We start from the raw sequence: 15453 nt of genomic DNA, 5'->3' as shown, positions 1-15453 counted from the left end.
TGTCAAACTCTTACTGACTAAACAATCACCCCGTTCCTACTCCTGCTTTTCGACCTGGAGCCTCGGTAAACCCGCTAGGTAGTCCACAGCTCGGGATGTAGCTATGCTACGAAGATGTAATAGCTAAGCTGTCAAACTATGACGTGTCCGTTTCCACTGAAAATGAAAATTGTGTAACATAAATAAGTACCTAACTAACTTGATTTGGCCTAGTCTGAGTCGGACCTTGATTTGCTCGGTCTAACGTTTTCAGCATTTTTTTATTAGGTAGTGGCGTTCTTCTTTGCAATTTCCTTAGACAAAGAGTAGGTAATTAATGTACAGTATACAAATACGAAATACAAGCTAAAATAATTATAATATGTATTTTTCAATTAATCAAATACAAAGTAATACAAAATCGTGTATTATATTATAGCCTGCGCACAACCAAAACCTGTGTCAATAAATAAATTCAATGAATTTAAACAATGTGACATGTTTTTTGACAAACTTTCCTATTGTTCTAAATTAAATATGTAATTGAAAATTGTATAATACGTCGACACACAGGTTTATTGTACACTTTCCAGACCTTTCTTCTTTAAAAAAAAACAACGTAAATCCAACGTTTTAGGATCAAAGGGCCTACTCTAATTCAACGAACGAACGAAAAAACTTCGCAGATTGCATACTACAATTCTATTTATTGCGAACTTTCGTGAACATAAAGGAAGACAAATAAATAGGTTTTGATATTAAAATAAAAATTAAAACGTTATTTGAAGTGATTCTATTAGTACGGTACCTAAAACAATAAAACCTACGGCCGAAGATTTAACGAAACTTCGAATTCGAGAACCGGAGTAGGCGTGTGTGCGTTTACAAACATACAAGTTCACATACACATGACACCCAGACCCGAAACAACAATTTGTGGATCACACAAAGAGTTGCTCCGTGCGGGAACTAAACTCGCTACACGTTGCACGACAGCCGGTTATCCAGCCACCGCGCCAATTGTGCAGTCTAACATTACAACTTCAATACAATGTAGGTGTCGACCTATAATATTGAATAAAAATATTGACACCGTCTAGACCGCTGATTCTATTTATTATATTTATACAATAACATATGTTTTAAAACAATAGCTTTGTAAACTCATTATGACGTATAATTCGAGTTAAATGCAAATCAATTAATTTACCTACTTTAGTGCTGTTCAAATAATCATTATTTGCTTTCTTATAAAAACGTCATTTGGTTATTTTTATCTACGTAGGTAGGTAATATTGCGTTTTCTTTTTATTGTTAAGTATAAACACGACTTCGGGACCCGTGAGGGCACGAACCTCCTCACGCCCCAGTCGTCGGAAATCGCGGGACGATCTCAGGCCACCGTAAGTGCACCGCCCGAACAGAACCAGACTCAGTAGACCACCACAGATGGGGCCCAGTACGCCTGATCCCGAGCCGCGGACTGCCTAGCGTGTTTACCGGGGCCCCGGTTCGAAGAGCAGGAGTAGGAATGAGGTGGTTTTAGCCAGTAAGAGCCTGACACTCCCGAGTCTCGCCTCGCCATTGTCATTCAAGTCATTGGAAGATTTTCAAAAAAATAATTATAATTAATAAACGTTCAACCGTATTCGCCGAACAATTTGAGCCAAGGGATGACGGTGTTTCGAGTAAGCTCGAAGGAAATTACTTTCATTTAATTCCATCGAGTCGGCTCGATGCGAGCCTGTAAGTAAAAATCATAGTACCTAAAAATCAATGTGTGGACCGCTAACCACACATTGATTTTTAGTTGACTTCGACTAAAACTATCGAGTAATACCTAACGTGAGTACGAAGCTTTAGAAACATAAAAAAAAATAAGATTACGCGCACTAAACGCAATAAGTAGGTAACGACAAACGTCAAACAACTTTGACAATTTGACAGATGACAGTTTCAACCAACACCCTAACATCTGATAGTCGGAAAAGAAAACACAGTTTTCAAGTGAAAATTATTCAAAAATGACTGCGCCCATCGCCGAAAGATCGGACTGCATATTCTGTAATATAGTTAACAAATTCGAAAATACACAGATACTGTACGAAGATGATGATATTTGCGTTTTTCCGGACATAAAACCCGCGAGCAAGTTGCACCTTTTAATTATACCTAAAAGGCATATTGAGGACGTGAAATGCTTAACGCCTGCTGATAAGGAGTTAGGTAAGTCGTTTTATCTTAGAAATTAATCAGAAGTTGATTAAATTAGGATTTAATGCAGCTGTTATCAATTTGGCGATAGTAGACGGGGTGGTAATGTAATGAAGTGAAATTTCCCCATTTTCAATTATCAATTAGCTAACGCATTTTGTGTCACGTTTGTTGGCTAAATAATCTTCTATTGATTTGTTATTCAGATTCAGTGATTAATGTGTACTTATTTCTTTATTATAATAATTAAATATCAGTAGAATTTTAATCTTGAAATTACCAAGTGAGTTATTATCATTTCAAAAATTATTATATATGTTTCTTAAAATATTCTCATTACCCATTATTCTCGGAAACATAATAAAAGGTAGCAACACTGAAATATGGGTACGAACCAAATGCGGATTTATTTGACGTAACAAAAAACTGCGTTCATATTAACGATTTCAATTTCAATAAATAATCGACTAATTTTTCTCTCAATAAATAATCGACTAACTTTTTTTTTATTTTGTTTTCAGTGAACAAAATATTATTGGTAGCTCATGAACAACTGTCTAAAAATAATCTATCATTGGACGATGCCCGGTTAGGATACCATTGGCCGCCATTCCGCAGCGTGAAACATCTTCATCTACACGCCATAGCGCCCGCCTCAGAAATGGGCTTCATTTCGCGGCTTATTTTCAGAAAGGACTCATATTGGTTTGTTTCTGTAAGTAATATTAATTTATTTATTTATTATTTTATTCTATTCTATTAGTCTTAAATCTTTCTATAACTTAAATAAAAGTAATAATAAAGCTTGAATTGCATTGTCGCATTTAATATTCTGTCTGCCTAAAATACTGACTCGTTGGTCTAGTGGTCGCAAGTGCGACTGCCGGAAAAAAGGTCTCGGGTTCGATTCCCGGGTCGGGCAAAGTATAGCTGGGCTATTTTCGGACAAAAGGCGTGATGTTGCGTAAAAAAATTGTCAAACTAATGATTTTTTTCTTGTCCTTTCAGCCGGACTACGTCGCTTCGATGCTTTGATGGTGCCCTTCCAAACTATAGTACAATTTAATTCCAGCTAGTGATGATTTACCTCTTAAATTCATGATAATATAATTTATTTAGTAACAATTTCAAAAATATTACGCCTACTAAAGGTAAGCGTCCACAGGTCCACATCGTACGCATCGCACGCAACGAATTTTAGTTTGTCTTGTAGAGAAACTCATACAACTGCGTCCACCGATCCGCATCGTACGGACCGCATCATCGGCAATCCAATCGCTGTCGACACAGTGGACGCAGTCAATCCGTTTGATGCGATCTGTACGATGCTTACAATGCGGATCCGTGGACGCTTACCATAAACCTAATTTCTTAATTAATATTATTATGTCATGTGTTTGCCGGGAAACGCAAGTAGTACGAAAATTTACCTTATTACTGGGTACTAAGGTGCAATGTCGAAATGTTACCATTTAGATAAAATTCTAGAACAATCATTCCATTTAGTCGATTTTTAAGAAGCGCCAATCTTTACGATAATATTTTAGTATTAATAAGTTCTTCAAATGTTTTCCTTGCCCATAGTTTTAAATTGACTTTGTTTTGTAAATATCGTTTCATGTGTTATATTTAATTATTGTATTTATTTGATTAGCGGGTATGTAATAAAGGGGTTTGCCGTTACGTTGAATTTGTTTTTTATTTTGCTATTTTACTCTAATTTGATAATGAAAAGGATTGGCCACAGAAAGCTCTACAGAGATGAGTGGAAGGAGGATAGGGAGGCCTTGCAGTGGGGCGACCATGGCTAAAAATAAAAATAAATAAAATAATTTTACTCTGGTATTGCGGGTGTCCACGGGCGGCGCTGATCGCTTACAATCAGGCGACCCGTCTGCTCGTTTGCCTTCTATTCCATAAAAAACAATCTTTACTGCAGTTTTAAATTCAATCATTTTCTAAAAATATTCACATTAAAAATACTGTTATAAAAATATTACTAAAATCGACTACCGAATGAAATCGACTAAAATTGTGAGCAGTGACATGCAACGGCACATCACTTCACAACAATAAAACAACAGCTGTCAAAATAAACACGATATTTTATTTTTGTGTTTGTGTTACATTTGTATAAAAGTAAGTTATAAAACTATTATTATATATGCATTATTTTACTTAAAAAATAACTTTAAAACCGATTCCTGTTCTATAACTCTGATATTTGAGGCTTTATAAAGTTTATTCATAACATAACCTGTAAAGAAAACAATAAACAAAAAATGATTTTGAAATTGAATAATATTTTGTTATCAGTATATTAAGAAATGTCGTATTAGCCCGGAGGTTTAAGTCTCTCGCTTCTTATACGTGAGGGTTTCAAAACCTACTAAGGAGCCCGAGACCTTTCCAACGAATGCAAAACCGTGGAAATCGGTTCGTGCGTTCTGGAGTTATAGCGTCAGGAAGGAAACCCGACTTATTTTATAGATACAGATGATGGCGGGCTCAATTATTTGTCACAAAGTACATATACCATCAGCATCAGCTTTTATTATAACTTTCGTGAGACATATTAAATTAATTAATATGTTATCGGCTTACTCACGTAACTGTTTGACGAGGAACTCGACTAGTTTCAAGCCATGCTAGAGGCTCGTATTCATGAGCAGCATTCCGCGACAATATTGTCGCGTATTAACATAATTATTAATTAAGCATCAGCTTGTTTATATTAGCAAGATAACAACCTTCTTCACTCCTTTTCCAGCACAATGGATGACTCAGAACTGGACCCATCAGAGCTAGGAACACAGGAATACTGGCAGAGGGCTTACATAAGAGAAATAGAGAACTTCGAGGAGAGTGGAGACAGCGGGGAGGTCTGGTTTGGTGAGGACAGCGCTGACCGAGTGATCGACTGGATCTGTAACTCTGGGCTGGATAAGGATACTGCTGTTATTGATTTAGGTGAGTTTTTGATGTTTTTAAGGTAATAATGTATATTAGCTGCACAGTTGGTGTGGTGGCTGGGTAACCTGCTGCCATGCAATATGTAGATCATGGATGCACAGACCGCGGCCCGCCGGTCGAAATCTGGTGGCCCGCCGACAGCAAAAATAAATTGCTACAAGTAAATTTGAGCCAAATATAAAAAAGATTGTAAGCACTATGCAGTGCCACGCTTCAAATTAATAAATTCTTTTTCAATTTTAATACATTATTATCAATTCTTTATTAATTGCTTATACTTCTGGCGGCCCGCAATCCTTTCATAATTTGTCCGACTGGCCCCTAGTCTTAATAAGTCTGTGCATCCCTGATGTAGAGGGTTTGATCCCCGCAAGGAGCAATTCTTTGTGTGATCCGCAAATAGTTGTTTACTTCTGGGTGTCATAATAATATGTATGTGAACTTGTATGTTTGTAAACGGTGAAAGAAAACATAATTTTAAGTTTGAAATGTTCAAACTTTCTCCGTGTGAGTAGATGCCTTTGGTCAGCAGTGGCCACTTACAGGCTTTTGAAGTGATGTGATACTTTTGCATCAAAAAAATTTAACACAACATGTTATGTTGTAATGAGATAAAAATTTATAGAGTCTATACATTTAAAATTGTGCTGTTTAGCATCCCCAACAACCTTTAAATTCCTGACCTACAAAGGCAAACAATGCACTTGTAACGCCTCAAGTATTTCAAGCGTCCATAGGTAGCAGCGATTGCTTACCATCAGGTGATCCATCTGCTCGTTTACCGACTTATACCATAAAAAAATCCTACTATAATATTTAATAACAGTCCCAAATTCGATTCCAGGTTGTGGCAACGGCTACACGCTCACAGAGCTGGCGCGGGAGGGCTTCACCAACCTGACCGGAGTGGACTACTGCCAGGAGGCTATAATTCTCGCTGAGAAGGTGTCACAGGCAGAGTTCCCACACATTAAGTACAAGGTAAAGTTACTTGGTTCATTTCGTTAATTGAGGGCTTAATATGAGTTTGTTTTACGTTTAAGGAGATTGAAAGGGGAGTTCGACGCTCTGATTGGTTGGTTTTATATTGCTATCCCTATCCCTATTGGTTTATTCGCACCGGTCAATCAGTATACTTAGTATGTTGAACGAAAACGAAATGAGAGTGCGTTTGGCGCTCTGATTGGCCAGCGTGAATTCACTAACCAATCAGAACACCGAACGTGATCATGTTTCGATAACTTTGAACTTAAAACAAATTCATACTAAGGGTACAGAAATTTTTCGGAACGCGGTAGTTTTTAGTCAGTAAATGTCGGACACTCCCTCTCGCCTCGACCAAGATGGGAGAAGCCATTACATGATTTTTCCGCCATAAAAAAAAATTTGTGTCTAATATTTTTCCATTACCTAACTGACGGACTAAATAGATTTTTAATTTTCATACCCCGTCATCATCCATATTGTTTTTTTATTTATTTATTAACTTGTCTATTCCAGGTGTTTGATATAACGCAGGACTGTGTGAAGGAGCTGGGTAAATTTGGCATAGTTCACGATAAAGGAACATACGATGCCATCGGACTCAACCCTGAGGACCCGAAGACGTGTAGAGAGAAATACATTGAACAAGTCGACAACTTACTAAGCGATGATGGTAAGGAGTTTCTTTCTTTAGTGCTTTTTCCACCAGAGATGTGCTATGTAGCTATGTTACGAAGATGTAATAGCTAAGCTGTGAAACTATGACACGTCACAGATGGGGCCCAGTAGGGCTGATGCCCGTTCCGGAGCTGCGGAATACTAGCGGGTTACCGGGGTCTCGGCTCAAAGCAGGAGAAGGAACGAGGTGGATTTTAGTCAGTAAGTCTGACCCTCCCGCCTCAGTCAAGGCAGGGAAAGTCGTTGGATGATTACAAAAAGCAGTTAAACTATTTATAAAAGCGGTTATATTAACTATTTATAAAAGCGGTTATGTTATAACCGTTTCCACTGATACTAAGCTATGTAGCTGTGCGAGAAAGATGCGCAGCTCGAGTATGCGATGTGTCGATAGTAGGAAAGCCATCTATAGCACGCATCTTTCCATATAAAAAACATAGCTTAACTGAGTCCATTTCCACCAGTGCTAAGCTATGTGTACCAATGAATATGATTGGTGGAAGCCAAATGCATCCACAGCAACGTAGCATAGCACGTCTCTCATTCTGGAGTTTTTGCACAGGAGTCAAACGAGCAGACAAATCACCTGATGGTAAGCAATTGTCGCCGCCCATGGACACCCGAAACACCAGAGGCGTTACAAGTGCGTTGTCGGCCTTTTGGGGGTTAGGAATTTAAAGGTTGTTGGGGAGTCGGGGATTGAGAAGATTGGAAAGGGAGGTAATTGGGCCTCCGGTAACCTCACTCACACAACGCAAACACAGTCTTCTGTTAACTAATCCCACATCTTTAATTGATTTTGTCTGGACTTTGAGAGACTATGACCTCTGTGTTTGTTTCGGCATTTCTTCTCAGAGTAGTCGGATAGGAAATGTCGGCCTCATCTAGTTATTTAAGAGATTGACGTGTAAAAGAGTTACATTGTAACCTATTTGCAAAATAAATATCATTTATCACATTTTTATTTTTTAGGTCTATTCATAATAACTTCATGTAATTGGACGGAGGAAGAACTAATAAAGCATTTTTCTGAAAAAATGAAGCTGAAACGTGTGCTACCGACTCCACAGTTTAGGTTTGGCGGGAAAGTAGGCAGTGTCGTGTCATCAGTAGTGTTTGAAAAGAAATGATTAAAAATATATTTTACTATTGTCATAAATCGTTTTATTTTCCTATTAAAAGTCAAAAATATATTAACACATTGAACGCCGTGGTGGTCACCGGTGACCGACGTTAGCGGAGGATTTGCCTTCAACAGTTTTCTATTGGCAGTCAAAGACTTAAAAAGTAATAATAATGTCTCCTTCATCATCAGCCTATAAGTGGCCACTGCTGACCAAGGCCTTTTCTCACACGGAGAAGGTTTGAGCATTAATCACCACGCTTGCTCAATGCGGGTTGGTGATTTCAAACTTATAATTAGAAATTATAAGCCTGTGGTGTCTAAATAATCTTAGAAAGTACATTTAACTCGGAAAAAGTCACATTGGTACCTACTTATCGTTGGGTGGTTTCGAAACCGCACTCTCATGCTTGAGAAGCGAGCGTCATAAACCTCTGTTCCACAATGACATCACCTTATATGTCTCCTTAATGAAATAATAAATACTAGTTCTTTACGTTTTATTAAACAAACCGTTTCTTCAATTTTATGTTACATGAAGCTCTTATAAAGTTCAATAAACGAAACTTTTTAGCCATACCTTATTATCTAAACCCTAAATACGTTTCATCTTAGTTATTATTAATAGGTACAAAAAAAAATATTTAAGTACGTGAAAATTAATTTTCCGCCATTTTTTGACATTAAAAAGGCGTGAAATTTTTGACAGATCACAGATAATAATAAATGTAAAGACCACAGATACTAATAAACATTCAGACCACAGATACTACTAAACCTTTAGACTACAGATAATAATAAACATAAGCTTCTTTTAATCTACATTGTACGAAGCTGTTGTTTATTATGCCCGGTTTACATTATTCCAGTCCAGCGATCCAGTCCAGTACTGGACTGGATCTGTTACGTCTACATTATTCCAGTTATTTAGAAGCCGTTGAAGTGTGAACACTACAGTGACAATGATTTCAAGAAGAGATCAGTTTCGAAAATGTTTTAAACGTGCTCAATCACTCTTGCTACAAGAAGTTATTAATGAGGTTGATAAGGAACTAAAAAAAAAAGGAACGGATTTGGGTGAGAAATTGGATCAGCGAAAGATATCAAAAAGGAGGGTCAGTAATGCTTTTGCAACAACTGAAGGTAGAAGATCCCAATGAATATAGACTGGCACTGAGAATGACAGCAGAAAACTTTGAAGAACTGTTATCATTAGTTTCTATTAATATCCAGCGTAAGAATACGTTGTTCAGAGATGCTATACCCGCAAAAAAGTCCGCAAAAACAACCAACACGTGTGTACTTCGTCAGCACTGGAATGGCACTGGATTGGCCGTCTACATTATTCCAGTTGCACTGGATTGATCGCACTGGACCGAAAAGTAGACCGCGAATCCAGTTACTGGACTGGAATGCTTACTGGATTCAGTTCATTCCAGTGCCGGTTTACATTGTTCCAGTAAGCAATCCAGTACTGGACTGGATCGCTGGACTGGAATAATGTAAACCGGGCATTATAGTATAATGCCCGGTTTACATTATTCCAGTCCAGCGATCCAGTCCAGTACTGGATTTCTTACTGGACTGGATCTGTTACGTCTACATTATTCCAGTTATTTAAAAGCCGTTGAAGTGTGAACACTACAGTGACAATGATTTCAAGAAGAGATCAGTTTCGAAAACTTTTTAAACGTGCTCAATCACTCTTGCTACAAGAAGTTATTAATGAGGTTGATAAGGAACTAAAAAAAGGAACGGATTTGGGTGAGAAATTGGATCAGCGAAAGAGATCAAAAAGGAGGGTCAGTAATGCTTTTGCAACAACTGAAGGTAGAAGATCCCAATGAATATAGACTGGCACTGAGAATGACAGCAGAAAACTTTAAAGAACTGTTATCATTAGTTTCTATGAATATCCAGCGTAACTTTATAGTTTCGTCTTCAGATAACTTCTTCACTATTGTTAAATCCTCTTTCTTCGCAAAAAAAGTCCGCAAAAACAACCAACACGTGTGTACTTCGTCAGCACTGGAATGGCACTGGATTGGCCGTCTACATTATTCCAGTTGCACTGGATTGATCGCACTGGACCGAAAAGTAGACCGCGAATCCAGTTACTGGACTGGATTGCTTACTGGATTCAGTTCATTCCAGTGCCGGTTTACATTTTTCCAGTAAGCAATCCAGTACTGGACTGGATCGCTGGACTGGAATAATGTAAACCGGGCATAACCGTAATTTGATCTAAATCTTTATTCACATATTATGTGAAAATTATTTTTGTGCGACAAATTGGAATAAAATCATGAATGATATTTGACCCCATATTTTAATAAAACAAGAATCAACTTTAAAATAATCAGACTTCAATATCATATTACTATAATCAGTATTGAAATGTAATCTGTGCATAATTTCCATTTAATGATCATGAATTTAACATAAAAATCCAATATAAATAAGGTCAACCCAAAATTATACATAAATAAACATATCGTTGCCTTCCGGACAAAATAAGGTATGCAAGCGACATTGTTTTGCTATATTGAGTTATACACATCATTCCATGGAGAAAAATTAGCTGATTCTGAATATGTATATAGGGTGACTGGTAATTAGTGAACGATATTTAAACACGTGATTGTACTCGTGATTACAAACAACTTTCCCGAAGATACTTTTTTTGTATACTCATTAATTTTATTTTTATCACAATAACAAAACAACAAAATTTCGCGCGCGTGCTTTCGCATGATCAGCTGTTAGCAACGAGGCGCCCGTGTCCGCTTTATAGGAATACTAGTAACTAGTAATAGACATCCAAAACTTGGAACTTTATTTACTTTACTTTGTAATCATGAGTACAATCACCTGTGTAAATATCCTTCACTAATAAAATTACCAGTCACCCAATGTAACTCAAAATCGCAAATAAATGTCGCTTACCCCCTTTTGGCCGGAATACAATGATATCTACCACACAACTTGAATCTATAAATATATTTATAGTTGTGCATGATATATTAAAGTGTAGACGTCCTCAGTGCATCTTAAACGACAATTATACAAATTGTATTTTCACTTTTTACCTTTTTTAAACACGTATTCGAAAATCCCGTCTAATAATTATTTCCTCATTTACCAATGTTTTAACACATTGCAACATCACGCCTGTTATTCCCGAAGAGGTAGGCAGAAGCGCACATAATGCATGTAATGCCTCTATACAATGTACCTTACCTTTACCCACATTTCACTATTTGTGTTACAAGTCCTATGTAATAGGGGGTGAGTGAGCCTATTGCCATATACTGGTCGCAATTCCAGACTCCGTGCTACTATTGAGAAATAAGCTTGGCATTTATAAGCCAACAATTTTTTTTTGTGTTTTTTTTTTTTGATGAGGGAAATTCTTCCAATGAATTCTCTCGCTAGGGCGAGGCGAGAGAGAGTGTCAGACTTTTACTGAATAAAAACCACCCCGTTCCTACTCCTGCATGTCGAGCCAGAGCCCCGGTAACCCGCTAGGTAGTCCGCAGCTCCGGAAAATAATTATTAATTAGATTTCTATTTTTGTTCACATAAGTGAGTAATTTACAAGATAAAACAATATTGAGTTGTAATGTCGATATCTATCGAGTATCTACTTTGTTCGATAAAAGGCTAGAAAGATAAACATAGATAAAACACCTGTTTGTACTGATTTAGAAATATAGTTTTGATAACAATTATTGTAATTGAGTAACTTCTTGTTAACTCGTTAATTGTTGCTGAACTGTGCCCAAACTGGGTCCATAATAGGGACGATGACTGGGTGAAAAATAAATTATTACAACTTTTCAATACAATAAAATATTCAAAAATAATCACACTCTCATTCATAAGTTTGATGAACTACTTAATTTTCCTATTTTTTCTAGCAAAATTTCCAGAAATAAGTCTGCTATTTGACGTCAAAAACGTATGACGCCATAATAGAGTATGTATTTCGTACAAAGTTCATAGAAAATATCGTTTTTGACGTTTCGAAAAAAGTATTGAATTTGACTAGTACGAAACATGCCTATTGTTACTTTTACCTGTAAGACTAAAACATCTATGTACAATGTACATACATTGTAGAAAACATATAAATAAATATGAATAATATGAATATGTAATCTTTTCTCTAACCCCTTACAAAAAAAATGTACTCCGTAAAATCATCCAATAGCTTCTCCCGCCTTGGGCGCGGTGAGAGGGAGTATCAAAGACAAAGTGAAATCATTCATTCCAAATAAACCACTTAGGTAATTTTGAAACGTCAACAAAGAAAGAAATAAACAATAGTTTGTCAGTGAAGCTAGATGCTCGTTACAAAGTGTAGCTTCGAATGGAGAAAACACAGAAAAAAACTCCAATCGTTACTCTTTAAAAAAGTAGTGTCGGACTCTTACTGACTAAAAACCACCCCGTTCCTACTCCTGCTTTTCGAGCTGGAGCCTCGGTAAACCCGCTAGGTAGTCCGCAGCTCCGAATCAGGCATCAGCACTACTGGGCCCCATCTGTGGTGGTCTGATGGGTCTGGTTCTGTTCGGACGGCGAGCTAATCTTGCTCGCCGTGTAGTATTTTATCAAGGGAACGGACTTCATTTATTTTTTGGATACACATACCTACTTCTTTTTTCTTGAATGGCAACAGATTAGAAGACTGCCTCGTTGGCCGAGTGGTTGCAAGTGTGACTGCCGGGCAAGGGGTCTCGGGTTCGATTCCCGGGTCGGGCGAAGTATTACTGGGCTTTTTTCGGTTTTACGAAAATTTCTCAGTGGTAGCACGGAGTCTGGAAATGTGCCCGGTATATGGCAATAGGCTTACCCCCTATGACATGGGACTTAAAACATAAATGGTGAAAAGTGCGTGCCGTAATGTGCACCTCTGCCGACCCACCAAGGATAAAAAGGCGTGATGTTGCATATGTATATTTACCTACTGTAAATATTTCTACAAGATCTCAAGACAATCGAATAAGATCTCACAATCTTCAGTTTCATTATTACATGAACTTTGATATTTGAAAATAACTAACAACTTAAGCAAGTCTGTGCCAATGTTTACTCAAAACTTAAAATGACGTAGTTAGGCTTGCATAAAAACTATTTAAACAAGTAGGTATGTGTACGACCCTGGCAGTATAGTCGACAACACTGTATTGGAGAATCTGTTGCCATAATAACATTAATTATGATACATACATTTCATCACGCCCTTAATCCCCTTAAGGGGTAGGCAGAGGTGCACATTATGGCACATATTGCCAATGTACACCCACATTTTACAATTTATGTTGTAAGTCCCATGTAATAGGTGGTGAGCCTATTGCCATATACCACATTTCCAGACTCCGTGCTACCACTGAGAAACAAAAAACCGAAAAAAGCGAGAGAAGTTTTAGGACGATGTTGCCCCTTCAAAAAAAAACTGTTAAAAACGGAAGAAACCGCCCTTTTCAATTTATTACAGACAACTGCTACGCCCAGGTACTGAAGGAAAATAGTCGAATTAGCTTATAATTTTAATTGATTTCATATAGGTATACTGTTCAAGGTCAATTTATACCGGCAGAGCAGAATCGCATCAAACCAAAAATCTATGCAAATAAAGCGCATTCGCGCAAATTCTTTCGCACCTTTTTAGACCTCCAAGGCCGGTAAACAAGCAGACGGATCACCTGATGGTAAGCAATCGCCGCCGCCGCCTGGACACTTGAAACACTTGAGGCATTACAAGTGTGTTACCGGCTTTTTGGGGTTTAGGAATTTAAGGGTTGTTGGGGAATCCGGGATTGGGAAGATTGAGGGGAGGGGGAAACTGGGTCTCCGGTAACCTCATCCACATAACAAAATACAACGCAAGCGTTGTTTCACGTCGGTTTTCTGTGAGGCCGTGGGATTATTAGGGTCGAGCTAGCCCATCTGGGCCGAAACATGGCTTATTCACCCTTAGACATAGAATTGAATTTGCTATGTTAATAATAGAATTTTGACTTCCAGGCACTTCGACCCTACACCCGAATAAATATACCCAAATTAGTAATTTGTTTTTACAAGAAAAGTTAACATTTGAACGAAATCTTTCCACCCTTTGATAAGAAAACTATCTAATTATCTCTGTGTGCATACATTATTTGTGTTTTACGAGTATTAATTACTCACGAGACACCACAAGGATAAAACTTATTTGTCTGTCTCAAAAAATAAATAATTTTAATAAAATTTGAACCATTATTAACCTTTTTGGATCGCTGGCATGACTAGCCAAGCCCAGTAAGAGTCTGACACTCTCTCTCGTCCCACGCAAGGCGAGAGGAGTCTTTTGATAATAAAAAACCCTTAACCCAATTTACCCATAACATGCATGAGCTGCTGTTTAGATATGAAAATTACATCGTACAGGTCCCCATGCCAACGCCCTGACAATAAATTGATTGTGACCAATTGGCGTGGGTCTGAAAGCCAACGCGACTGAATTGATCCACCGACCATATATGTAGTTTGGAAGCCAAAACAAAATTTGATCGTAACACATACATATAAGGTATCTTTTCATATGAAACAACTGTTGGTACCTATTATCGACTGATTAGTTGTATGAAGTATTTTCGGATATAGGTATTTTCCAAGAACGTAAATTGGATTTGGATAAATAATTTTTAACAGTCTCTTGTCTTAAAAGGGCAAAGGAGGCACTTAAGTATGGCGTAACTTAGTTTTTTGCCCGTCTCTTTTTAAATAGGTACATATAGCGACCAGATTGGCGATATACATATTAAAGAAGGGCCAAATTAAAAGTACCCTTAACCGACGAGCATTCATGAAAAGACTGATGACTGTTGACGAAGCGAAAGAGTGGAAGAGGTGTGTAAGAATCGTAGCAATTGGCGTTGCATTGTCACTCTCTACCCCCATGCCCCATGGGAGGCAGGCGTAAGGTTATGTATGTATATAAGTGTAACACGTTAACTGTGCAGCTATAATGAGAGCGACTAACTCATACGTGCAAACGCAAATTGTAGATAGTATGTGTAAAAATAATATATTGTATCATTGTTTTTAATTTTTTACAAACATTTTATAAAAAAATACATTTTATCCAATGACCCATCCATGGGTCATAAATGACCCATCCGTGGGTGATACACGTATAATCACGTAACTTCATGCTCCATCCGTGGGTCATGCACGTACTATGAACGAATCGCTATGCCCCATCGGTGGGGCATGCACAGGCAACGTGGTAAGTATGTATGTATGTCCCTATTTATTTGACTTAATTTTTAAGACGATTTACGAAATATTTTCTTTTCAAAACCGTTTATAAAATTGGCATTTATTATTGTAAGATACAGCTTCAGTAAAGAGTCATTTATCAGATTCAGAGGGCTTAGTAGGAGTTTGCTTTTTGTTGTTCAACGTAATGCAAACTCGTAACTAAGGTACAGATTACAGCTGTGTTTACGATTTAA

The 15453-nt window shown here is 37.5% G+C and overlaps 2 protein-coding genes across 5 annotated transcripts in view; both read left to right on the top strand.

The window, feature by feature from the left end:
• Window positions 1-1912: 1912 nt before the first annotated feature.
• LOC118281012 (adenosine 5'-monophosphoramidase HINT3) overlaps window positions 1913-15453 on the top strand; it is a 125322-nt gene continuing 111781 nt past the window's right edge. For 2 of the 4 annotated variants that reach the window (XR_007706274.1, XR_007706273.1), the window contains exons 1-3: window positions 1914-2205; window positions 2715-2908; window positions 3202-3358. Coding sequence is in view for 2 of the 4 variants with exons in the window: in XM_050700601.1 (XP_050556558.1) it covers window positions 2004-2205; window positions 2715-2908; window positions 3202-3228 (423 nt within the window). In the remaining 2 variants the exon portion in view is untranslated. Of the gene's footprint in view, window positions 2206-2714; window positions 2909-3201; window positions 3884-15453 lie in introns of those variants that run through there. The other 2 variants (XM_050700601.1, XM_035601440.2) reach the window with 2 other exon arrangements.
• On the top strand, window positions 4195-7987 carry LOC118281036 (EEF1A lysine methyltransferase 2). Its single transcript, XM_050700597.1, has 5 exons — window positions 4195-4332; window positions 4964-5163; window positions 6011-6147; window positions 6667-6823; window positions 7801-7987. Exons 2-5 carry the CDS (start codon window positions 4968-4970, stop codon window positions 7956-7958), a joined length of 648 nt encoding a protein of 215 aa, XP_050556554.1. The 5' UTR covers window positions 4195-4332; window positions 4964-4967; the 3' UTR covers window positions 7959-7987.

Source organism: Spodoptera frugiperda, chromosome 19 (assembly GCF_023101765.2).
Source record: "Spodoptera frugiperda isolate SF20-4 chromosome 19, AGI-APGP_CSIRO_Sfru_2.0, whole genome shotgun sequence".
In the NCBI taxonomy this organism is placed as follows: Eukaryota; Metazoa; Arthropoda; class Insecta; order Lepidoptera; family Noctuidae; genus Spodoptera; species Spodoptera frugiperda.
The sequence above is the reverse complement of the archived record's forward strand: the minus strand, read 5'-3'. Positions and strand labels throughout refer to the sequence as shown.

What these genes read in the sequence shown, in the direction of transcription:
- LOC118281036 (XM_050700597.1), top strand. Translation starts at nt 4,968, where the DNA reads ATGGATGACTCAGAACTGGACCCATCAGAGCTAGGAACACAGGAATAC. An exon ending in TACTGCTGTTATTGATTTAG is followed by an intron (nt 5,164 to 6,010) that starts GTGAGTTTTTGA and finishes ATTCGATTCCAG; the next exon opens with GTTGTGGCAACGGCTACACG. An exon ending in CAACTTACTAAGCGATGATG is followed by an intron (nt 6,824 to 7,800) that starts GTAAGGAGTTTC and finishes TTTATTTTTTAG; the next exon opens with GTCTATTCATAATAACTTCA.